The sequence below is a fragment of the Podarcis gaigeae genome, assembly GCF_964106915.1.
Source record: "Podarcis gaigeae genome assembly, chromosome: 8".
Classification (NCBI taxonomy): domain Eukaryota; kingdom Metazoa; phylum Chordata; class Lepidosauria; order Squamata; family Lacertidae; genus Podarcis; species Podarcis gaigeae.
Window position 1 is genome coordinate 7,905,890 of NC_139684.1, and position 26,052 is coordinate 7,931,941.

At 49.0% G+C, this 26,052-nt stretch overlaps 1 protein-coding gene across 3 annotated transcripts; it reads right to left on the minus strand.

Annotated features, from left to right (window-relative positions):
• Window positions 1-1,713: 1,713 nt before the first annotated feature.
• BRAP (BRCA1 associated protein) lies at window positions 1,714-25,995 on the minus strand. Of its 3 annotated transcripts, XM_083753277.1 has the most exons (13): window positions 25,719-25,917; window positions 25,412-25,498; window positions 24,490-24,651; window positions 21,898-22,099; window positions 19,285-19,474; window positions 16,768-16,881; window positions 13,442-13,590; window positions 11,258-11,333; window positions 10,082-10,220; window positions 7,237-7,346; window positions 6,839-6,928; window positions 5,476-5,579; window positions 1,714-4,909 (listed from the first exon to the last, which is right to left on the minus strand). In XM_083753277.1, the coding sequence occupies exons 2-13, from the start codon at window positions 25,440-25,442 to the stop codon at window positions 4,549-4,551; spliced, it is 1,728 nt and encodes a 575-aa protein (XP_083609403.1). In that variant the 5' UTR covers window positions 25,443-25,498; window positions 25,719-25,917; the 3' UTR covers window positions 1,714-4,548. The 3 variants fall into 3 exon arrangements, with proteins under 3 accessions (XP_083609403.1, XP_083609401.1, XP_083609402.1); XM_083753275.1 differs by lacking the exon at window positions 25,412-25,498 and having other exon boundaries at window positions 25,719-25,995; XM_083753276.1 differs by lacking the exon at window positions 25,412-25,498 and having other exon boundaries at window positions 21,898-22,096; window positions 25,719-25,965.
• Between the last annotated feature and the right edge of the window lie 57 nt (window positions 25,996-26,052).

A 26,052-nucleotide genomic window follows, 5' to 3' on the forward strand; every position in this document is an offset into this window, starting at 1 on the left:
ACCCAGGGGAGTTCAACCCAGTTGGTTGGACATTGAATGGGGAGAGTTCTAAACCCAGGCACAGGTCCACATGGAGATCTCTGGATGCTAGGTTGGCGACTGAAATCTCCATTTGGCTGACCCTCCGGATTTCTTAAGCAGGTAAGCAGAAGAGCTTCTTCACTGCATTTATATCCCACGGAGAACATGGTTTTCCCCATCCCAGTTAATCCCTACAGTGACCCTTTGAGGTAGGTTCAGAGGCTGTGACTGACTCCAGGTCACCCAATGAGCTTCATGATTGAGTGGGGATTTGAACCCTGATCTCCCAGGTCCTAGTCTAACACCCACATCACCACACTAGCTTCCTGGAGTATTTCTGCTATGGGGCATATATATAAATAGGTACATAATTATGGGAAAAGCAAAATGTCGCTTAGAGAAGGCTCTAAAATACTTTCCTTGAAGCTTGAATTTGCTTTATTCTGGATTGTTTTGTTTGATGTTTTAATGTGTTGTAAACCGCTTTGAGGTTTTTTCTCTTTAAAACATAAAGCAGTATATAAATGAAATTAATATTAAGAACAATAAATCCCATGGGGGGGGGGGAATGGTGCCTAGACATTTTGTTGCAATAATTGCGGGTGGCGCTGTGGGTTAAACCACTGAGCCTAGGACTTGCCGATCAGAATGTCGGCGGTTCGAATCCCCGTGACGGGGTGAGCTTTTGTTGCTCGGTCCCTGCTCCTGCCAACCTGGCAGTTCAAAAGCACGTCAAAGTGCAAGTAGATAAATAGGTACCACTCCGGCGGGAAGGTAAACGGCGTTTCCGTGCGCTGCTGTGGTTTGCCAGAAGCGGCTTAGTAATGCTGGCCACATGACCCGGAAGCTGTACGCGGGCTCCCTCGGCCAATAAAGCGAGATAAGCGCCGCAGCACCAGAGTCAGCCACGACTGGACCTAATGGTCAGGGGTCCCTTTACCTTTACCCCAGTCTAGAGGTAACTGACACTTTGGTCGTCTCTCAAAAGCCACCTATGAACAGAGGATCGATGCAGCCATGTGGGAAGAAGAAGAAGAAGAAGAAGAAGAAGAAGAAGAAGAAGAAGAAGAGGAGGAGGAGGAGGAGGAGTTTGGATTTGATATCCCACCTTTCACTCCCTTTAAGGAGTCTCAAAGCGGCTAACATTCTCCTTTCCCTTCCTCCCCCACAACAAACACTCTGTGAGGTGAGTGGGGCTGAGAGACTTCAAAGAAGTGTGACTAGCCCAAGGTCACCCAGCAGCTGCATGTGGAGGAGCGGAGACTCGAACCCGGTTCCCCAGATTACAAGACTACCGCTCTTAACCACTACACCACAAGGCAGAAGGCTTTTATCCACTAGAGCAGGCATTAGAACATACGACTTTTCGACAGGAGGTATTCCAGAACTGCTTCGCTTGCTCTGGAACAGCCTTGACCAACATGTTAAAAAAGATACCTGTACCCCTTTTCCCCAGGGTGAATGCCTACAGGCTGGGGGATCTTTGGCCCTTGTTTTAGCCAGCAGCGAATTAGATGGTCAGACTCATCAAAAGGCAGATTTGCCTCTCCTCGTGACAATCGGCATCCCTAGTGTGGAAAAAGCAGAACTCTTCGCCCACAAGTTTGCTACTTCAATGTACCTTCTTCCAAATCATCGTAGATATTAGTAAATCTGCTATCCAAGGGAAGCACATACACAAATGCCACTGTGCATATTTTAATCCAGTTTAATAAAGTCCCATTGCAGATGTTACAGTATATAATATTATAACAGACACCCATATTAACCTATGGGTGTTGCTAGTGTCAGCCAAACTCCAGTCTATCCTCTGAATAAACCTGACTGCTCTTAGCTCAGCAGGGCAAAAAGCTTGGCAGATTTAACAGTGTTCAAACACAGCACAGGTGGCATCTTAAAACGTCAAGCAATTATCCTCAATTTCTAACAGGTTAGGACTAGAAACTAAGAAGAAGAAAAACATTTCAGAGGAAATGAAAGGCTTCTCAGCGAAGAATCCAGATCTTGCTCCGAGCCCTGAAATTAGGAAAGTAATGATGCCAGGGAGAGTCTGAGCGTACGCTGATCTTTCCAAAAGATTCCCTGATAAGTAACACATTTCAAACAATTACTTTTGGTGCCCAGGTTCATCTTTATATGACATGGACTTAGTGGTTTTTAAACTGCATCCCCTCTTTCCGTCTGAACTTCTCTCCCCAGATGAAGAATTTCCCTTCTTCCCTAGCACACCAATATTGCACAAGCCTCATCCTAACTTCAGGGCACCCAGGAGATCATGAAGCAAGAGTAACCAAGTGCAAAAATAGGATTGTTTCAAAAATAAGCAGAGTAGTTTCTATAGAAGAAGGGTACACTGACCATTTAGCTTTTAAAATTATCGTATCAAGACTGTACAATGCATGTGCACAGAACTTTTTTTTTTAACAGATACATTTGTGCTACAAAATTTGATCAAAAAGAGTCAGCAGCAAGGAGCTCAGAAAACTACTAGTCAGCTGCAGGTGGCAAACTGCATCAAGTGAGTTTGATAGGCCTATGTGAAGTTGGTGGTGGAGTGGATGCATTTTTTTCCCTTTTCAAAGCAAAACATAAGCACGTTAGCGGAAACTTGTAGGTTTGATTTTTTTTTTTTAAACTATAATTTTCAATCCAGCCAGTAGAATTACTACCAATGCCAGTATCTCGCCCTCTGGCTCTCGTTTGTTCAGCGAGGGCCAGCACTCATTATACCTCCATCTAGACAAAGCGTACACTTGTACAAAAAAACCACCAGGGCCTTAACTTGTCGTAGCCCTTGAGGCGTGTGCAACGCTTGCTGCTGAGTGTAAAGTTGCCGCGGACAAGGCAAAAGAGCAACATTTGGCATGGCAAAAAGTCTTCACTTGAGGAAATGTGCCATTTGGAGGGGTGGGGGGAAGACCCAAAGCAGTGCTCAGCTTGCAGGCAGAACCTGCCTATTCACAGCTCTCTTAAGATGTCGAGAGGGCATTAGGGCAGCCACACACATTAGCAAACAGAAGAGATGAGGTTTGCTTAAAATGCAGGCGTCTGAAGGGGGCAGAGGGTCTTCCAGCCCCTTTCTGACCACCTCCACTTGGTTTTTGTCCCCTGAGCAGGGTTCTTTTGTGCGGAGGAGGGTTGGCTTCTTAAATACCTGCAGACAAGCTCATTCTGCACAGAATGCTGAAATTCTGCTATTTCCTGCTAAGGGCTAACTAAAATAGAATTGACACACAAACACACATAACCAACTCCCAAGGTAGTTGCAAGGAAAACCACATGTGCAGAACCCGACAGCGGAAACACACACTTGGGACATGGGGAGCAGTTAGGAAGTGAAGAAGCAGCGGCAGGGGACAGGTTAGATACATGCACACAGCTTTTCCACTCTAAATCACTCTCTCTCAAGGCAGGTTTCAGGGTCTGGTCACATGTGTTCACATGCAGTGCATAGTCAGGTATCAAGGCAGAAAACACTGGTTGCCGAGAGGAGGGGCATTTGGAAGAAGATAGGGAGAGGATGCAGGTCCAGTGCAGCACAAGGAACTGGGGCATTGTGAATGAACTCGGGGACACCCAGCGTGGTAGTTTTGCAATTTCCCAGAAAGCTCCCTAGCCAGCGTGGTCCTTGTTTTGCTGCAAGCATCAACCTTTCTACTAAGCCCTAGGCACCTGAGATTTCAACAAGGCAAACCTTCAGTGCATTTCTCACCCCTTAAGCAGATTTTTCCCTCGCTTTCTGGACAGCCCTTCAAAGTCTGGACAACGCTCTTGATTAACTCAGCCCTCCGTCTATGTTTCACCAGCCAAGGCCTCCCAGAAGTTTTACAACCGGGGGACAGGCTTAGGACAAAGGCCTCAAAAAGGATGCATCTCAGAGAGATGCAGTTCTTGCACCCAACACCTCGGAGCTCTTCAACGCCAACATTCAGCAAGGCTCCTGGCACAAAACTTTCCAGCCGAGCAGAACTTTCCCACTCGACTGGCAATTCTGCCACTTTGCAGCGCACACCTACCTAGAGGAGAGACTGCCTGCATGTGCTTTCAGCCAGGTGCCTCAAAATCAGGAAAGGGAGCCCGGGTCCAGGTGTACTCCTAGTTTACAAAAGGCGAAGGCCACAACGTCTCTTCCTGCGCCCCCCTGGGAAAAAAAGAAATCTAAGGCTCTTGTCATTTTGGTTTTTTTGCACTTCGTTTAAAGTATGATTTCAAGCAAACATCTAAAACTTGAACACAGTGTTCTCAGGTTATGCAGCAGAGAAGGGGAGGCTAAATACGGCCAGACAGCCAAGGAGTCACTACATCGTGCCTATGAGTAGCTAGATAGCCAGCAGAGGGAAAGAGCATCTTAAGGGCTGCCGATGGCTGTTGGCTAGTGCACTGGGGTAGGAAAGGCTCTGCAAACTGGTCGCTCATCCCTTGCTAGACTCTTGCGCCTGCTTCACCTGACAAGCGACTCTCCTTCAGCCCCCCCGGCCACCCCTCTGTGGCCAGTTTCAGTAAGGTCAGCAGCGGCCACCTCATCTCTCACTTGCCCCTCTTGCCTCTACCCTTCCGGGATGAAGGCTTCCCGGGACCCCCTGCCGATGAGCCAGCTGACGATGCCATGGCAATATTGATCTGTCCATCTTGGATTTCCTGCCTAGCCTCAGCGGGGAGATGATTGATCTTCTGCTGTGTCTCCAGGTAGAACATCACGTCCCGCAGTTGCTCCTGGACCTCCGTGATCTGCAGGTCCTTCTGCTCACATGTCTCCTTCAGAAGCTTCTCCTCCTCCTTCAGCTTGTTCTGGAGCAAGATCTGGTTGGCTCGCAGGCACTTGTTCATTTCCTGCTCCTCCTTCAGCTCCGTGGTCAGCTTGGACACTTTGGTGTTTAGTTGGGTGCACCTGAAGGGCAGAAAAGGAGAGGAGAGGGAACTATGTTACATTCAGGGTCTACTCCGTAGGTTTTGGGTATCAAACAGTAGGTCCCAGAGGCCATGCCAAAGTAATTACCGTATTTTTCGCTCTATGACGCACCAGACCATAAGACGCACCTAGTTTTTGGAGGAGGAAAACAAGAAAAAAAATATTCTGAATCCCAGAAGCCAGAACAGCAAGAGGGATCGCTGCACAGTGAAAGCAGCAAACCCTCTTGCTGTTCTGGCTTCTGGGATAGCTGCACAGCCTGCATTCGCTCCATAAGACACACGCACATTTCCCCTTACTTTTTAGGAGGGAAAAAATGAGTCTTATAGAGCAAAAAATATGGTACTTCATTATGAATGCAGCAGGCCAGCAACACATGAGCATTCGGCTTTTCATGTGCTTGGCAAAACAATTTTAAAACATTTAAAAAGGGGCAGGCGTCCAGGAAAAAAGACTTTGGTAATCCCACCTGCCATTGAACCCAATGTGGTTTGACTGCACATGATTTTGGCTTCTTAAGGATAAACACAACATAATGCACATACTTCCTTTCGACAGATTGCTTCTCTTTGACCAAGTCATTCAGTCTGTGCTCGAGCGAGTCGCATTTCTCAATCGTCTCTTTAAATTTAGTCTTCATGTTGTTAATCTGTTTTTAGAAAAGGAGAAAATGGCACTTTTCAAGCAAACCAAAGTCTAACTGGGTGTTATCTCTATAAGGGTTGAGTGTTCTGGAGTGATTCCTCTGACCATTTCCTGGGGGAGTCAGTGAAGAAAGAAGAGAGATAACCAAGAACTACGTAAAAAAACTAAGAATTTGAACCGGAGCTTCCTTCCTTCCTCCCTCTCCATTTTCCTTTTGGGTTGTGTGTTTTTAGATTGTAAGCCTGAGAACAAGGGTGGTCTTTTTTTGGGAGCCTTTTCTAATGTGCATTATGCAAAGGGCCACAGTTTAGTGGCAAAGAACCCGCTTTACTTGCAGAAGGTCCCAAGTTCAATCCCCGGGCAGGGCTGGGAGAGAACCCTGTCTGAAATCATGGGAAACCTGGCAGATGAAGGTGATGGACTACATGGAACTGGCGGAAATGACTGGCAGAATCCGAGACCAGGGAGAAGAGTCGGTGGAGGAAGATTGGAAGAAATTTAAAGACTATTTACAGAAACATTGCAAAATTAATGAATGTTAGAATGATGTTGGAATGAATTTATGTGATATTAGCAGAAATGTTACAAAGATTTAGGAAAAAACAGACTGTTAATCGGTGAAAAGAGGAAAAGTAAAGTTATATTAATATCAAGATAAATTACAGGACAAAAATTTGAAAATAGGGAAAGGATTTGCTGAAATGGATAACTGACCTAGAATACAAAAGAGGGAGGTGTGAGGTGGTCAGGGAAATAAGCTAATGAAAGATAAGTAATGGGAAGATTTGTTGTATTTTTCTTTGTTTTTTCTTTTTGCTTAATGGATTTTAATTCTTTGCTCTTTCTTTCTTTTTTCCTTTTTGTATTTTATCTTATTTTTGTTTAGAATGATGTTTTTCGTTTTCTCTTTTTGTACCTCTAAAAATTTTAATAAATATCTTACAAAAAAAAAATATGAAATCATGGGAAACCATGGCTAGCCAGTGGGAAAAGTGGCAAGAGGGGGTGGTACACTCAAGCCACGTTCATCCTCTGCCCCCAAGAGGCCTGGGTAAAAAGATCTAGGATTACGTCCAAAATCCTCCCACCCCCAAACTTAGGACCATCAGAGAAGATGCCAACTTGTTGGACCAACTTTAGAGGGAAGAGCAGTATCACCAATTTGCCCAACCGCCCTCCACTACCAGCCCGCTACCAGCATTTCCTTCAACCTGCCATCCTCAGAAGAGCTGAACGTGCCGCTAGCGCCCATAAGAAACTCACCTCTTCGGCCGTGTCCTTTTCTATCCGGACTATCTTGTTCTCCCAGTATATACGTTGGGACTCCAACTGACTTGTCAGCAAGTAAGAGTACTGTGATCAGAAGGAAATAAGAGGCAATGAGAAGGGAATATTCCACAGGGAGAGCTGTTCCTGCATTTGACATGGGTCTAGCATTCTGACCTGACATTCCCACAAAGTCAACAGCTAGCTTGCAACTCAAAAGGACCTGCGGCCTCAGTTGTCCAAGTGCCATTCAAGCTCACACGTAAGCAGAGGGCTGCCTGTTGTCTCCATTCGTTTGGGTTACTTTGCATTACCCACCCAACATTCACCAACCGTTAAGGAAGCCAGAGAGAATGTGCAAAAGCAAGAGGGGAAGAAAACCAGTGCGGACTTGCCTCTAGTTGTAATGCGTCAATCTTCTCTTCTTGGCATATGTCCCCCTCGCACTCGTACTGAACTAGCTTCCCGTCTGTTTTGCTGGCCACGAGCCGGTGGACATAATTGTCTAGAGAGAGAGAGAGAAAAATGCAACAACCCTGACTGACTAGCTCCAATTTCCTATTTGGAATTACAACTAGAAAGCAAGAGTAAAATTCAGTTACTAATTCTACCCACGCTCACCATACAACAAGCCCACCCTGTTGGGAATCTCGCAGGCGGAGCACTCAGCTACTTCCAGTCTCTCCCTACAGGAGGAGTTGGGCCCTGGTAATGAAGATGGCGGGGGACGCGGGTCGCGCTGTCGGTTAAACCACAGAGCCTAGGACTTGCCGATCAGAAGGTTGGTGGTTTGAATCCCCGCGACGGGGTGAGCTCCCATTGCTCGGTCCCTGCTCCTGCCAACCTAGCAGTTCAAAAGCACGTCAAAGTGCAAGTAGATAAATAGGAACCGCTCCGGTGGGAAGGTAAACGGCGTTTCTGTGTGCTGCTCTGGTTCGCCAGAAGCGGCTTAGTCATGCTGGCCACATGTCCCGGAAGCTGTACGCCGGCTCCCTCAGCCAATAAAGCGAGATGAGTGCTGCAACCCCAGAGTCGGCTGCAACTGGACCTAATGGTCAGGGGTCCCTTTACTTTTACCTTTAATGAAGATGGCTGTACTACTGAGCTTCTAGCAAGCTCAAGCTCAACCAACCTGCTTCCTGCAATTGTCCCACAGGACCCAGGACCCTTCTTGATTAAAGTTCCATCTAACTCAGTACTGTCTATAGTATACCAGCCATTCACAACCTTGGGTCCATGGATGTTGTTGGACTACAACTCCCATCATTCCTAGCCAGCATGCCCAGTGGTCAAGGCTTATGGAGTTGTAGTTCAAGAACATCTGGGGGCTCGAGGCTGAGAAAGGCTGGTCTATACTGATTGTCACTGGCTCTCCAAGGTTTTAGACAGGGGATATTCCCACCCAATGTGAAAATGCCAGGGAATGAACTAGGGACCTTCCGCAAGCAAAGCCGGTGCTCTGCTACTGAACTTTGGGGAAACTTCAGTCCTGGCCTTTCTTCAGTTCTACCAGAGAAAGTATTCTGCATATGATTTGCAGAGGACAATACTACTGAATTTATGATACTGTCTCTGGAAAAAAAAAAGGAAATGGAAGATTCTAGAGGAGAAGATAGTGATACTATCATAAACACAACAGGAAATGTAATTTGAACATATGGAACTGGGCGTGAATTAAAGGATATATAACAAGGGGGGAAATTATGGAATATTATCCCAATATGTGATTGCAGTGGAGATTTATAACATGGCCATTGATGGAAGGATTTACTATTATTCTATATGGAGGAAGGGTGGTGAGAATTAACAGAGGTAAAGTTAATATTAAAGAAAGAACATGGTTGACTTTTACCAGTAATAATAATAGTTCAGGAACCCCTCTTGGACTTTTTGTGAGAAAAAGAAATGAATGATTCTGAGACACTCTGACCTAAAAGAAATACTGTTTAACAGAAAGAAGAAAATACGGGTGTTATCATGGACTGAATGCCTTAATCTTTTCTTTTTTCCCCTGTAACTGGCAGATGGAAAATCAAATGTCCTTTTTACTTTTCTGTAATGTTACTTTTCCTTTTGCCTGTTGCTTTCTGTATCTTTCCTGTCTTCTTGTTTCTTTCCTTTTCCATTTTTGTCTCTTTTTCTTTTGAGTCGTATGTATGGGGCCATTGCTAATGTCCAGGGATTGTGTACTCATGGGGGTCGTTCATGGCTGATGGAGGTCCCTGGGTGGGAGACAGGGCAATGTTGGTCTACCTAGGGGAGAGGCTGGGAGCAGGAAGGAAGGATCCCAGATGAGAGCTGGGAGGGGTGCCTACCTTCTGTGGGTGGTGGGGGCTGAGAACTGCCTTTAGGAAAGGACTCTGTACTCTTTTTTCGCAGTAATTATCTTAAAATCTTCTAACAACAACAAAGAACAGTGTTCTGTCCGGCTCAGTACTGCCTACACTGGTTTGTTCTGGCTCTCCAGGGTTTCAGATGCAGTGGTGTAGCGTGGGGGGTGCAGGGGGGGCCGGCCGCACCGGGCGCAACATCTGGGGGGGCGGGCACGCTCGCCGCCTCCGGAGTCGCCGAAGAGCCTCGGGCGCAGGCTGTAGCAGAGCCCCATGTCTCGCGGAACCGACGAGCTATGCACGCGTCCGGGCTGAAGGCGTCCGGCAGGCAGCGGCTCTCAGCGCTCGCCGCGGTCCCCACGCGTCAGGGCCGCGGAGGGCGCACCAGGCAGCCCCTCCTCACAGCCCCGCCGCCGCCGCTGGGCCATGTTGCATTTTGCTCGCCTCTCTGCCCTCCTCCTCTTCCGGGCAAGCGGCGTCGTTTGGGCGGCAGCGCCAGCGGCAACTCGCCTCAGATCACCTGACACGGACCCGCCACCGTGGCTACCTTACCATAAATACCCCAGCCCAGGCAGCAGCAAGAAGAAGCTGGCAGCGGCGGCAGGGTAGGGGTTAGGGGGCACAAATTACTTGCCTTGCCCCGGGTTAGGGGGCGCAAATTACTTGCCTTGCCCCGGGTGCTGACAACCCACGCTACGCCACTGTTCAGATGCAGACTGATGGCATTCCCAGCCCCCTTTTGAACTGAACCTGGGACTTCCCACATGCAAAGTAGATGGTCCATTTTCCCTAGAAGGACCAAGAGCCTGACATGGTACGAGGCAGGTTTGGCTCGGCAGCCAAATACCGAAGCACAGATTCAAGGCTCAGCAATGGCTGCTCCTCAAGCAGTGTCAGGTAGAGGAAATACCTCCAGCGTAGTCCCAGACTCTGTGATTGGTCAGCTGCATGGCGTAGGTGTGCTGCGTCTCCTCAAAGTGCTTGTAGGCGTGCCGGCTAACGTAGCGCCCACATCCAATGTGCCCGCAAATCAGACATATCCACAGGTTCTGCATGAAAAGAAGGATTGTACTGAAGCTCAGAAAAAGCAGACAGACAGCCAGGCCGCGATCCTTACACTTGCTGCAAAGTCCCAATGAACAGTGGAATAGCGAGTTTTGAGTAAACATGCAAAGGATCCCATCATCGGGCACCAAGAGGAACAGAGGGACACTTAAAGGTGGGCTGGGGCATGCTGGGACAGGGGGCAGGCCCTGCTTGCCTATCAGGTGCCTAATAATAATAATAATAATAATAATAATTTTTTTATTTGTATCCCGCCCTCCCTAGCCAAAGCCAGGCTCAGAGCAGCTAACAACAGGTACAAATAGCACAGTGTACATAAAATTGCACAATCAATTTATTAAAATGCATTCTAGAATCAATTCAGAATCAAATTAATGGCAACCATCGGGTTAGGAAAGAGGGGGTCAGACTGTGCCTTGGCCAAAGTCCTGGCGGAACAGCTCCATCTTGCAGGCCCTGAGGAAAGATGTCAAATCCCGCAGGGCCCTAGTCTCTTGTGACAGAGCGTTCCACCAGATCGGGGCCTCGGCCTAGAAAGCCCTGGCTCTGGTCGAGGCCAGCCTAACCTCTCTGTGGCCCGGGATCTCCAAGATGTTTTTATTTGAAGACCGTAAGGTCCTCCGTGGGACATACCAGGAGAGGCGGTCCCGTAGGTACGAGGGTCCTATTGCGGTATAGGGTTTTAAAGGTTAAAACCAGCACCTTAAACCTGATCCTGTACTCCACCGGGAGCCAGTGCACCCAAGACTTTACTGATGTGCCAGTTTGCCTTAGCAAATGGGAAATTTGTTTCTTTCTTAGCTTATCTTTTCTTCAAGCAACTGCATGAACCATTTGCAGTTGGGTGGGGACACCCTCTGCGTCTTCTGATCCCTCCTTACTGCAACCCCTCTCCCAGTGAGATTTAAAAGTGCATTCAGGGTTGGTTAGCCTGGAGCGAATGGTTCCCTCTGTAAACAGCCCCCGCTGCAGACGATACAAGTATCAACATAAAAATTGCCCCTGTTCTGTGCCCACTCACTTCTTGGACTCCACACTCAAAGCACTTGTTCTCTTCCACAGGTTCCGGCGTCTGGCAATACCTGCACACAGGACACCTGGAAGAGGTAGGGGAGAAAGAAGTGGTTACAATCCAGGCTGATTAACTTGTGGGAGGTGCAGGACAAATCCGGCTGCTGCTGCTGCTGAAGTACGGCTGCCAGCATCCATGACCACTGTCCATTCTGGATGGCGCCGATAGGAGTTCGGAGTCCAGCAACCTGCAGAGGGCACTTCGTTGGCTAGCCCTGTTCTAGCCATTTTAAGCACTTCCTAGATAAACTCAGTAACTTAAGAGAGAAAGCCAAGGCAGGAATAGAAGAAATCTGCTAAGAATATGGGATGGGTTAGACCAGGGGTCAGCAAACCTTTTCAGCAGTGGGACGGTCCACTGTCCCTCAGTCTTTGTGGGGGGCCGGATTATATTTTTTTGGGGGGGAGGGGGGGAATGAATGAATTCCTATGCCCCACAAATAACCCAGGGATGCATTTTAAATAAAAGGACACATTCTACTCATGTAAAAACACACTGATTCCCAGACCATCCGTGGGCCTGATTTAGAAGGTGATTGGGCTGGATCCGGCCCCCGGGCCTTAGTTTGCCTACCCATGGGTTAGACTAAGCAACCCTCACTGCTGTTGCTGAAGAAACAGACAGAAGCAGAGGGAATAAAAAGAAGCAACAACATGGTCAAAAAGAGCTTTTGAAAATCGGGTCCACCTTGGCCAAAAGGGTACGCCGTCATCTTTAACAGTTTCAGTAATTTTATCTTCCCCTATATCCTAGGTCAGGGAATCACATAAGTGGTGTCCCTACTTCTAATTTTCTTTTATTATTATAGCAACTCTTACAACCTGAGGAGGAGGGTAGGGCACATATGCCAAAAGCTAGTCTTGTAAAATAGGCTAAGAACAGCTGGTCCAAGGTCGTCCAGCGAGTGGCAGAACTGAAGAGATTGAAACCCAGACCTGCCCTCCATCCATCCCATCACCAAGTGTATGTGCTTCTTCCGTGAAGCCATGAGCACGACCACATCATTCTGTACCCCCACTGCTGTTAAGCCCAAGTGCTTTTTCTCTTCCTTTCCCCCAACAAAAAAACATATGAGCAGCCCTTATCAGACCTAAGGCCTATCTAGTCCCAGCACCTTGTACTCACAGTGGCCTCTCAGAAGCCGACAAGCAGGACCCGGGCACAACAACACTCTCCCCAGCAACTGATCTATAGGCAGGCACCATGCCTCAAACACTGGCGGCAGTGCTGGGTTATGAACTGTTGGCTATTTTAGATGGGGACCTGCCCTACTGTGCAGACTAAAAATAGTGGTGTTTATATAGCCTATAAAAGTAACATGATTTGTTTAAAAAGTCAAGTGAACACACTAGATCAAACCAAGTCCAGTTTGGGGGACAGTTATTTAACCTACAGCCCTCCAGGACTTGTTGATCTTGTCCGCCCAAGCCAGCAGGGCCATGGTTCATGGATGATGGCAGTTTCAGCTTAACAACTTCTGGAGGACCTCAAGTTGTTGTTGTTGTTGTTGTTTAGTCGTTTAGTCGTGTCCAACTCTTCGTGACCCCATAGACCACAGCACGCCAGGCATTTCTGTCTTCCACTGCCTCCCGCAGTTTGGTCAGATTCATGTTTGTAGCTTCGAGAACACTGTCCAACCATCTCGTCCTCTGTCGTCCCCTTCTTGTGCCCTCCATCTTTCCCAACATCAGGGTCTTTTTCAGGGAGTCTTCTCTTCTCATGAGGTGGCCAAAGTATTGGAGCCTCAGCTTCAGGATCTGTCCTTCCAATGAGCACTCAGGGCTGATTTCCTTCAGAATGGATAGGTTTGATCTTCTTGCAATCCATGGGACTCTCAAGATTCTCCTCCAGCAGCATAATTCAAAAGCATCCATTCTTTGGCGATCAGCCTTCTTGATGGTCCAGCTCTCACTTCCATACATCACTACTGGGAAAACCATGGCTTTAACTATATGGACCTTAACCTCAAGTTAGCCACCCCTGATTCAGGGCACTGGCGGGTTTTCTGGAACCCTCACATTTAGGCCCACTGCTACATGTTGGAAGGGCAACAAAATTGGGAAAGGCACGCAAACAGCTCTCTCTCTCTCCCCACCTCCCCGGCAATACTACAGAATGAAGAGCGCTTCTTACGTGGTGTCCTCCCACCGCTGCAGACACTGGCTGTGGAAGCTGTGGTTGCAAAGCGTGGTGAGAATCCCATTGACGGACTCGTCCATTCTCTCTAGGCAGACAGTGCACTTGGGGAGCTCTGTCAGGTCCATGACAGGAAGACTGGCCCCCTGCAGAGGAGGAGGAGGAAGAAAAAAGGCACATCCAGATTTGTCAGGGTGCTGCTTGATGGCACATGCAACCAAACACATATTTACACTGGCAAAGTGTTCATTTCCTCCCATTCTTCTTTTCGCCTTCTCAATAGCGAAAGGGGATTCTAAGCCCACCAGCCACTTTATACAGAGGCCAAAAACAGCAGTGCTCATCCATGGCAGCACACGGAGCTGTAGTGCCCGAAAAACCGAGCCCAAATTAGAAACAAAAGCCCACCTGACAAAACAAAACAGGAAGATCGTGTTTGGAGATATACCGTATTTTTCGCCCCATAAGACGTACTTTTCCCCCTCCAAAAATGAAGGGGAAATCTGGGTGCGTCCTATGGGGCGAATGCAGGCTTTCGCTGAAGCTTGGAGAGCGAGAGGGGTCAGTGCGCACCGACCCCTCTCGCTCTCCAGGCTTCAGGAAGACATCCGCAGCCTGGGCAGCTCTGCAGGAGGTCCGGCAGGGATGTCTAGGCTGCGGATAGCAGCCTGCTTCCTGGAGCGTCAGGCGCCCTGAAAGCAGAGCGCCCGGCGCTTCGGGAGCACATCGGCAGCGTGGGGAGCCCTGCAGGGGTTCCCCGCAGGGCTCCCCACGCTGCGGATAGCAGGCTGCCGCCGGCGGGCGGAGCGCCCTGAAGCAGAGCGCCCCGCGCGCCGGGCAAACATCCGCAGCGTGGGGAGCCCTGCAGGGGTTCCCCGCAGGGCTCCCCACGCCGCAGATAGCAGCCTGCCGCCCGGCGGGCAGAGCGCCCTGAAGCAGAGCGCCCCGCGCGCCGGACAGACATCTGCAGCATGGGGAGCCCTGCAGGGGTTCCCCGCAGGGCTCCCCACGCTGCAGATAGCAGGCTGCCGCCGGCGGGCGGAGCGCCCTGAAGCAGAGCGCCCCGCGCGCTGGGCAGACATCCGCAGCGTGGGGAGCCCTGCAGGGGTTCCCCGCAGGGCTCCCCACGCCGCAGATAGCAGCCTGCCGCCCGGCGGGCAGAGCGCCCTGAAGCAGAGCGCCCTGCGCGCCGGACAGACATCTGCAGCATGGGGAGCCCTGCAGGGGTTCCCCGCAGGGCTCCCCACGCTGCAGATAGCAGCCTGCCGCCGGCGGGCGGAGCGCCCTGAAGCAGAGCGCCCCGCGCGCCGGGCAGACATCCGCAGCGTGGGGAGCCCTGCAGGGGTTCCCCGCAGGGCTCCCCACGCTGCAGATAGCAGCCTGCCGCCGGCGGGCGGAGCGCCCTGAAGCAGAGCGCCCCGCGCGCCGGGCAGACATCCGCAGCGTGGGGAGCCCTGCAGGGGTTCCCCGCAGGGCTCCCCACGCCGCAGATAGCAGCCTGCCGCACGGCGGGCGGAGCGCCCTGAAGCAGAGCGCCCCGCGCGCCGGACAGACATCCGCAGTGTGGGGAGCCCTGCAGGGGTTCCCCGCAGGGCTCCCCACGCTGCGGATAGCAGCCTGCCGCCGGCGGGCGGAGTGCCCTGAAGCAGAGCGCCCCGCGCGCCGGACAGGCATCCCCAGTGTGGGGAGCCCTGCAGGGGTTCCCCGCAGGGCTCCCCACGCTGCAGATAGCAGCCTGCCACCCGGCGGGCGGAGCACCCTGAAACAGAGCGCGCCAGGCAGACATCCACAGCGTGGGGAGCCCTGCAGGGGTTCCCCGCAGGGCTCCCCACGCTGCGGATAGCAGCCTGCCGCCCGGCGGGCGGGCGGAGCGCCCTGAAGCAGAGCGCCCCGCGCGCCGGGCAGACATCCGCAGCGTGGGGAGCCCTGCAGGGGTTCCCCGCAGGGCTCCCCACGCTGCGGATAGCAGCCTGCGCCTGAGGCAGACATCGGCCAGCCCCACAAGCTCAGGGAGGCGCAGCGCCGTTCCTCGACCTGGTTCGGTTTCACCGACCTGCTTTTGGGGGGGAAATAAAGGAAAAAATTTTTTCCTTTATTTCCCCCCCAAAAAACTAGGTGCGTCCTATGGGACGGAGCGTCCTATGGGACGAAAAATACAGTAGCTTTGATGGAAAAAATTAAGCCAGTGTCAGATTAGCTAAAGTTCAGGCTAAACCTGGCGCATATATGGCTTCCATGATTTAGCACCTACAAATGAGGAATAAATAAGTACAGTGGTACCTTGGGTTACAGATGCTTCAGGTTACAAACGCTTCAGGTTACAGACTTCGCTAACCCAGAAATATTACCTCGGGTTAAGAACTCTGCTTCAGGATGAGAACAGAAATTGTGCAGCAGCTGCGCAGCAGCAGCAGGAGGCCCCATTAGCTAAAGTGGTGCTTTAGGTTAAGAACAGTTTCAGGTTAAGAACAGACCTCCAGAACGAATTAAGTTCTTAACCCGAGGTACCACTGTACTTATTTATTCCTCATTTGTAGGTGCTAAATCATCAGCATTACATGGGATGCAGATTTCTAAAGAGATTTAATAAACTAACATGATTCTGTATTCCTTATTTGTCTTCCCTATGCGTGTATTAGCTTATGGGAATAAATCGCAAGAGCCCTGCATTGGCTTTGCTGTCATTGTTAGCTCTTTACTGCATCTTTTAGATGGTACAAAATGCCTGGAACACGCTCAATTCTTTCCACCGACTGTATACAGCACAGGAAGATCACTAATGGTGGAGAGGCTGTTATTCAATATGCCAATCCCACCCCCTCCAATTACAGTGGTACCTTGGTTCTCAAATGGCTTAGTTGTCGAACAAATCGACTTTCCTTCCTCTAAACAGAGTCCTGGGCAGTGAACAATGATCAACATACCCGGAAGTAAGTGTTCCAGTTTGCAAATGTTTTTCGGAAGCCAAACATCCGACACGGTTTCTACTTGGGTGAAAGAAGCTCCTGCGGCCAATTGGAAGCCATGCCTTGGTTTTCAAACGGTTTCAGGAGTCGAACGGACTCCCAGTTCTGATTAAGATCAAGAACCAATGTACCACTGTACTGATCTTCTCCCCAGACTAACTCAGAACACAGTTTGGAAGCCACTGGGCAAAAGAATCAAGGGGCAGATTGGTGTTTAAAAATGCACACAAACAGAGACAAGTTCTTTTGTAGACATTCACAATTCCTGCTGGAACCTTGAGGTGCTGCATCCAGCTGGCTGAAGGGACCTGGGATCCTGAGAGGATGCCAGAGTTGGAAAAGTGTGAAGGAACTTACATCTTCTGACTTGAAGACCTCTGCCCTCTCCACGTAGACCAGCTGGCAAACATCCTCTTCTATGGAATTGAACTGCCGGCCATTGCAAGTCATGTAGAAGCTGTCTGCATCTGCCTACAATTAAAGCAAAGAAGAAGAGACCGAGCTGTTTGGATGGAGAGAGCGCAGCCCACTACAGTGAAGAGCAGCACAGAGGCATCTGTGCCAATAGGAGACAAACTGAGATTACTTCCCAGGCCGGTGGTGCTCAGAATCTACAACACTTTTTTAAAAAGGAAATACTGTATTTTTCGCTCTATAGGACACACTTTTCCCCCTCCAAAAATGAAGACGAAATATGTGTGCATCCTATGGAGCGAATGCAGGCTCCTTGGCTTCAGTGGTAGCAACGCGAAGCCTCCGAAGCACAGAGGGAGAGCTCTCCCCGCCAGTGGCGTAGGGTGGGGGGGTGCAGGGGGGGGCCGGCCGCACCGGGCGCAACATCTGGGGGTTAGGGTTAGGGGGCGCAAATCCACGGGTTAGGGGGCACAAATTACTTGCCTTGCCCCGGGTGCTGACAACCCATGCTACGCCACTGCTCCCCGCGCTCCGGAGGCTTTGAGTTGCTTTCACTGAAGCCGCCTGAAGCCCCTGGAACATCCGGGGGCGTCAGGAAACTATCCGCAAGCCTTCGGATCTCTCTTGCTCTCCAGGCTTCGCTTCGCTGGAGAGGTGCTGCACAGTTTTCCCTCTCTGTGCAGCGCCCCTTCAGCCAAGCGGGAGGAGAAATGGAAGGGGCTCCGTTTCTCCTACCGCTTCGCTAAAGGGGCGCTGAGCAGAGAGGGGGAGAATTCCCCCCCCATTCTCCCCCCCATGGTCCAATGCGTCCTATGGTCCGGTGGGTCCTATAGCGTGAAAAATATGGCAAGTATTTATAATGCACACATCCTAACTCTAAAGCTCAGATAATGCTGCAAATCCAAATGTCTATTTTGAAAGTACCTGGAGCTGTACAACACCAAGATTAAGCCAGGACTAGATAAGATATAAAATGTATAGGTGCCAGAATCAAGTTAAAAACCCAGATTCAAGTTTTAAGAAGCCTGGGATTTTCCATATATAGATACTGCTATATTCCAGTAGATTAAATCCTAATTTCACAAATGCACATGGAAGACTTGTATGCGTTTTCTGGTCAAAGAATCAGGTTTTATTGGAGACAGCCCATCTCCAGCTCCCCTGCTTCTTGCCACTTTAATGCTCAATCAGAATCCCCCAAGCCCACCTGAGTCAGTGCTTCAAGTCAAACATACAAACTGAATCATTTTAGACAACTGCAAACTGCTTGTGCTGTGTCCAGTAACTGACTCCTAGTTGAAAAACATCTTCCTGTATGCAACAACAGCCACGAGAGTTTTAATAGCACAAAGATGGAAGACTGAAGAAACCCCAACTAAAGAATCATGACAAGAAAAATTGATGGACTATGCAGAACTGGCAAAACTGACAAGGATAACTGTGACTTTAAAGATGAATGGGAACCCTTTACAAAGTATTTGAAGATGCAACGAAGTGAACTGGACTCCTTGGCTGGCTTTGAATAAACATTCAAAAACTTTTTATTGATAATAATCAGCTAAATAGTTTGAGGATCTATACAACTGTGTAACATGCAGAAAACAGCATTTTTAGAGAAATCAAAGACTGGAACTTAGGGAGGTTGGGGGGTGGGGGGTTGTGGGGGGAGGGAGAGGGAGGGAGGAAAAATGGTGGGGGAAAATAAGGATGATATGTTTCTGGATAATATGTTTTGTTTTAATTTTGAATAAAAAAGTTTTTTAAAAAATAGTAACTGACTCCTGACTCCAAACAACCCTGAATTGCAAATTGCAAAGGTTGTACTTTCCCATAAAAGCCAAGTCTCCCCCACCAAGGAACCGAACGGCAGAGACCTGAACTTAACTCTCTCCCCTCCAAAAGTCTTAACACTCTAACACAGCCTTCCCCAATCTGGTGCCCTCCAGATTTTTCAGATTGTTGGGAGTTGCAGTCGAAACACATGGAGGGCACCAAGTTGGGGAAAGGTTCTCCAGCCCTCAGAACTATCACACAGAAGTTACCTATGGACAGCATAACCAGTTAACCCATTTAAGATGGGATATTGGGCACATGAGCTGGTGGTGGGTCTCACAGACCTTTATGAACCTAAAATGGCCTCCAGTAGCTCTGGGCTGCATCCAGGTACTCCACAACAGCAGTTTTAGGAAGGTACATGCAGAAGAGCATAGGTTCTACTGCTGAATGTGCCTCAGTGAATGGTTAAACCTGTTCAGTGGTTACTTGGGTTTAAAATTTGTTTCATTTTTTCTGGGGTAAAAGTGTGCTTTCCAATCTTGTTCACTACATCTGGCATCCTGGGAAGAAGAAACAGCTGGGTGTTTCTAAAGCATTTTTTGAAAGCACTGTGTACTTGGAGAAAACTGTCCCCCCCCCCCCCCCCATTTGGCCAAAGTAATATTTCATCTCTTGGCTTTTTACCTGTGTACTAAATTTGATCAGGACCATGTACTGGTTTGGGGTGGAGTCTCGTATGATCTTCATGTGCTCGATGACGTCATAAAAGGAAGCCACAAACTTCATGAGGTCGTGGCTGGTCATTGTGGCAGGCACCGTGAGAATGCACAGCATGGCACTGCGCCGCACGTCTTCTTTCAAGGAGGTCATCTTGCTGCATGAGACGGGAATTAGAATGGTCAGTATGTTCGCCGGCATTTTGAAAGCCTCAAGCCACCAGTGAAAGCCTTAATTAAAAAGCACAGATGTATTACGGATCTACTTCATTCAAAGGCTCCCACAGTACAGATAATTTGTACAACAGGAAATGCACTACCTCTGTCACTTTCCTGTAAAATTGCACTAATTAACCCAAGGGCAGCCAATGTGGTGTCCCTCCAAAGGTTTTGAACTCCAACTCCCATCATCCTAGCCATTGGCCATGTTGGCTGGGGCTGATGGGAGTTGGAGTCCAAAACATCTGGCATCACGCTGGCTACTTCTGGATTAATCTGTAACTTCGTTTTCAGCCTGTCAACCCCACTGAACCTGGTTACCTATTATTGAAAATCACTGCTGTGATAACAAACAGTACAGCAGAAAGGCTCGTCTCAAGTTCATCAAGAAGATGATCAGCAAAGGAAGATGGACCTCTCTGGTTGGCAGCTGCGAGCCACTGTGGATCTTCTTTTATAACGGGAGTGGGCAACCGCCAGCCTGCGGGCCAATATTGGCCCACCAAGCCATTTTCCTTAAACCATGCCCATCAGCGGGCTTCATGGTTTAATGCACCACTGGATACATGTGTCTGATGCGCAAATATTTGTGCTAAAGTAGCATGAGAATGAGAACTTAGAAGGAAAGGGATGGGGGAGAAACTCACAAAAGTTTATGTAAGGCGGGTGGCGCTGTGGTCTAAACCATAGAGCCTCTTGGGCTTGCCGATCAGAAGGTCAGCGGTTCGAATCCCCGCAATGGGGTGAGCTCCCGTTGCTCGATGCCTGCTCCTGCCCATCTAGCAGTTCGAAAGCACGTCAAAGTGCAAGTAGATAAATAGGTATCGCTCCGGCGGGAAGGTAAATGGCATTTCCGTCGCTGCTCTGGTTCGCCAGAAGCGGCTTAGTCATGCTGGCCACATGACCTGGAAGCTGTCTGAGGACAAATGCCGGCTCCCTCTGCCTATAAAGCGAGATGAGCGCCACAACCCCAGAGTCGTCTGCGACTGGACTTAATGGTCAGGGGTACTTTTACCTTACTTCCTCTTTAAGATTGGCATGAAAGGTACTTTGACAGGTGGTCAGATTTGGTCCCCAAGACAGATCCTAATAAGTACCTGATGTGTGGAGCCAAAAGTGTTCCCCACCTGATGTCAGGAACAGGCAGGCCACTGTCAACCAGAACCAAGAGGGAATTGAAAAGGGATGCAGAGAGAAAGTTTCTATGCAGGAGCGCTCTCTGGCCGTGTGCACACAGCCCATTAGGGAAGGATACATAAACTGGGGTGAAGAAAAGGGGGGGGGGGCTGTTTCAACTGCTGCATAGTCCACAGAGCTCAGACCTGGGAATAGCTGCTTAGATTCTACACTGGTGTGCGTAGGTATTCAGAGCTGCAGAAGCAACTGTAAATGTTATCTTTAACAATAAATACTTAACTATCTGCCATGTGCATTCCTTAGCTGTGAACCACCCATGGCTGCCCGCCCCCCCCCCCGCCCTACAATATGCAGCAGCTGAAAGAATAGCTACAGTACACCCTTGATTTGTGCAAGACCACAAAGAGGCCCAAGACTCAAGGCAGTGTTCAAAATATGAGCAACCGATTTGCACCCTGAAATATCCCAGAACCTTCTTCAACATACAGGGGCTGCATAGCAATGCACAGGATTCCTAAACAGGTAACAGGAGTTTCCTAAATGGTAGAGAACCACCACCGTAAAGAAACTAGTACAAGATTGTGCTGTCAAACGTAACCAAAGTGTTGAACCAAAGTGTAAGCAAATATTTCAAACCAAGAACTTTCCCCCAAACACTTTCCCAGACCCTTTAAAGCATCAGTTAAGGCAATTTTAACCTGCCTCCCTGGACTTTATCCTGCTGCTACTTTCTTTTATTGCACTTTTTAAAAAATGACTAAACCAGAGTTACCTCTTCCAAAATAAATAAAAATAAAAATCCAGGAACTGGATTTATCACATTTCAAAGAGTACCTAGGGATTTGCCTTAGATTAGGTTCAGTTTGGGCTGGTATTGTCTACTCTGGCTGGCAATAGTTCTCCAGCATTCCAGGAAAAGAGAGGATCCTATTCCAGCACCCACTAACTGATTCATTCATTTATTTCTTAGGTTTATATCACACTTTTCCTCTAAGGAGCTCAAGGTGATACCCATTGTTCTCCCTTTCCCCATTTTTTTTCACAACAACCCTGTGAGGTAGGTTAGGCTGAGAATGCGCATCTGAGATCTTCAGCAAGCAATATGTTTGCTCTTCCACTGACTTAAAGCCCTTCCCCTAAGGGAGCAGGAGTTTCACAAAAACCATACAAGGCTTGGATCTGTGACCCGCTTCGCACAAGCCACGTAAGAGAAGCACTTCCTTACTTTGTCTTGTAGAGGTGCATGATGCCATGAACTATTTCAACCGACGGGTTTCCACTGAAAAAGGAAATCTGGTCTGGAAGCTGCTTCGAGGGGGAATCCGGTGATGTCCCAACACCCCCACTTTGGCCATTATGTTTACTTCGGTCATCAGGGGAGGATGCCTCAGACGCCTTCCCTTCCTCCATCACTGCTTTCAACGCTTCTTTTTTCATGAATCAAGAAAAGTATAGGTCAAAAATTAATTCGTGAAAAATTCAACTGATCTTCTAAAACACTATTTCCATACGTTATAAAGGGAATCTACTCAGAAAGGGCCCTTTGTAAATTGTGTACATCAATGACTACTTCCAAGCCGCAGTTCACTATTTACCAACCCAGGAGCATGTCCAACAGAGTCACTGAAACCAATCTGAGGGTTTTGTTTTGAGTAGGTGACTTGCAAACTGGTCCTCCAGACTATTAAGTCATTGAAAGGATCAAGAGGCCACTGACAGCTCAATTCCATGCATACTGATTCTAAAGCAAGCTCCAGTGTGCCAATGGGGATTCCTTCTGAATAAGTGTGTTTAGGATTGCAGCTCTAACCTAGCAGCCAAAAGGTAAAGACTGCAAAGCAGCCCCTAGCAATTAAAAACATTTCTCAAGGTATGTTTGATCACAAAAAGTTGCATCCAATGAAGGTGTTCCATTCGCACAAGGACTTCTGCATGTGCAACAGAACATCCCCTCCCTCTTTTCTCCCTACCCCCACAACCAAAAGCTGCTCCAGAAGATTGCAGGAAAACCCAGAACAGTAGCTCAAAGGGGTGGGGAGGACAGGGAGGGAAAGGTCTGTTATGCTCATGCAAGTCCTTTCATGCAGTTCAAAGCATTGTAAGGCAGGAAAGTTAATCCCTGATCACTCATTACTCCTTCATATTGTTGTAGAATTATTAGAATGGGCTTTCCCTATCTGACTCCCTCTAGACCAGTGTTTCCCAACCTTGTGCCTCCAGATGTTTTTGGCCTACAACTCCCATCATCCCTGACCACTGGTCTTGCTAGCTAGGGATGATGGGAGTTGTAGGCCAAAAACATCTGGAGGCACAAGGTTGGGAAACACTGCTCTAGACTACCAAGTCTCATCAACCAAAGCCAACATGGACAATGGTCAAAGATGCTGGGAGTTGTAGTTTAAAACACCTGGAAGGCATGCTGTTCACTACCCCTTCAATAGGCAGGCATCAGTTCTGAGAATACTTTAAAACGTTAGAACAATCTTGCAAATAAATCTACAGAAGTTGCAGGCTCATAACCATTCACTGTTTGGGGCATGTCCTCATCTCTAAGAAACAAGGGCCGAGAGCCAAGTCTGTTCCTGTCCTGCCCTCTCTCCCACCCTAGACAGTAACAAGAACAACAAAGTTTTCCTGTTTGGTCAATTAGTTCATTCTGGCACTTAACAAGTCTGATTTAGGCGTGGTCCTGTTGTATGGCTAAGTGGAAAGGAAAAAGCTCACACTATCATATGCATGTTAACTGGCTCTGCCTGACACCCACTCTGATACAGTGGTGCCTCGCAAGACGAAATTAATTGGTTCCGCAAGTTTTTTCGTCTTGCGAGTTTTTCATCTTGCGAAGCACGGTTTCCCATAGGAATGCATTAAAAATCAATTAATGCATTCCTATGGAAACCGCCTTCAGACCAGGTCCGGGACAGTCTGTCCCCCAACCTCTTCTGAAGGCTGAGGGGGGGGGGGACAAGGGCTTTTCTTCCCACCCCCAGCATTTTAAAAAACCCCGGGACAGCATTTTAAAATCGCCCCGGGACAGCGGAGGACTTCTCCGCTGTCCCGGGGCGATTTAAAAGCCCCCGGGAAGGCAGGCAGGGGGGACAAAGACTTTCGCCCCCCGCCAGCCTTCAGAAGAGGTCCTGGACCTCTTCTGAAGGCTGGCGGGGGGTGAAAGTCTTTGCTCCCCTCCGCCTGCCTTCAAAAGCCGTCCGCTCTTAAAAGCCCCCGGGAAGGCAGGCAGGGGGGACAAAGACCTTTGTCCAGGACCTCTTCTGAAGGCTGGTGGGGGGCAAAAGTCTTTGCTCCCCCGTGCCTGCCTTCCCGGGAGAGCGGACAGCTTTTGAAGGCAGGCGGAGGGGAGCAAAGACTTTCCGCTCTCCCGGGAAGGCAGGCACGGAGGAGCAAAGTCTTTGCTCCCCCCGCCTGCCTTCAAAAGCCGTCCAGGATAGCGGGAAGCGCTTCCCTGCTATCCCGGACTGCTTTTAAAATGCTGGCGGTGGGGAGCAAAGCCTTTTGGCCCCCGCCGGCCTTCCTGGACCTCTTCTGAAGGCCGGAGGGGGGGGAAGGCTTTGCTCCCCACCGCCAGCATTTAAAAGAGGTCCCCGGAGATTTCCCTATGGGCTTTCTTCTTGCGAAGCAAGCCCATAGGGAAATTCGTCTTGCGAAGTGCCTCAAAAAACGGAAAACCCTTTCGTCTTGCGGGTTTTTCGTCTTGCGAGGCATTCGTCTTGCGGGGCACCACTGTAGTTGTACATTTTCTCGAAGCATAAACTTGCACCTGCATTCTGCCCAGAAGCACATGGAAGCACCATACCAGTACCTGCATCAGGCTTTATAGTTTCAATGATCATATCAGTCATCTCCCTGCGGCCAATGTGCTGGTGAATGATAGCTGCTTTCTCGACAGGCTCCTTTCCATCTAAGGAGGCTGTGGCAGCTGCTAGTGATTTCTCCTGGATTTCCTCATCAGACATTTCAGTAGCTAAACAAAAACAGTGATGTGTATTATTATAATAGCTATCCACAAGCTAGAACAAAAACAACAAAAGCAAACACACCCTTTCAAATCTAAATGATTATATGCATTGCAGTTGAACTAGCCTATTAATTCATTCTTCTTTAAACTTGTTGGAAACTATCCAGAGTCAGATGGGTGGAGTACAAATAATTAAATGTTTCCAGCCTCTTATTGGTTCAGCATTTGGGCTACAACACACCTGTGACATCATTTAGCTGATCTCAGAGGCACTTGTAGATACAAATCAGGTCATGAGCAAAGCATTACACACACACACACACACACACACACACACAGAGTGTAGCACAGGTATCCAGGTTTTTCTGTTAGAGCAATTGATAGGATGCTTAATTAGACAACTGCCATCACATTTTCTAAGATGCCACAGATGAAGACGAGGGCACACTTCTATACCAGTGACTGCTTATTTTATCATAGAATTATTGCCTCGAGTGTACATCCTGCATTCCCAAACATACCACACATTCTGGAAGGGATTTGTTCTGTGTTGTGCACACATACTTTGCATTAACTTCTCCTACATAGGCTTCTGCCAGAGGGCTTATTAGTAACCCAAGCACACCAACTTTCATATATAACTTTTGTTGGAGGGGGAGCCCTTTTTCATTTGAAACATTATAACGCTCTATGTAGATACCAGTAACTCTTCATAGCAAATAGCAACAATATGAAGTTTGTCATTAACTTGGGAGCACTGCTCTACCTTGCTCAACATGATCTACTTCAACCGACATCACCTCTGTGTGATCTCACCCACCGAGGCATCTGCTCTTACATAAGCGCCTTTTAACTAGAGGATACAATTCGGTTAGGCTTTCTACCTTTCGGGATAAACTAATAACTGCTGTGCTTTAAAAGTTGTACTTTTTTCTTGTAAAACACGCTGGGGGTCGCTGTAGTAGAATTTTAAAAATATTTATGTTTGAATCCCTCTCTGAGAGACTTCCCTCTCTTTCTCTCCACCCCCCCCCCGGCTTGTTCCCCCCTCATTCTCTCCCGAGCCCCCTCACCGGCCGCGCTGTAAGGAAAGCCGCCCGGCACGGGCGAAGTCTCGGCCAGCTCCAAGCGAAGGACCACCAGCGACACACTCATAGGGCCCGCCCTGGAGGGGCTCCCGAGCCCGCGGGGCCCGAGCGGGGCAGGGAAAGGGGAAAAGAGGCCCAAACCGCCCCTGAGGCGCCAGCTGGGGCTCCTGCTGTTGTTTCGCCGCCGCAGCTCCCTAGGATTATGAGCCACTTCCGCCCCCTGGCTCCCTGATCCTTGACCCGCGCGCGCAGGCGCAGAGAGGGAGCGGCAGAAGGGGGCGGGGCGAAGGTTGCCCGATCTTCTGCTGCTTAAGTGGGC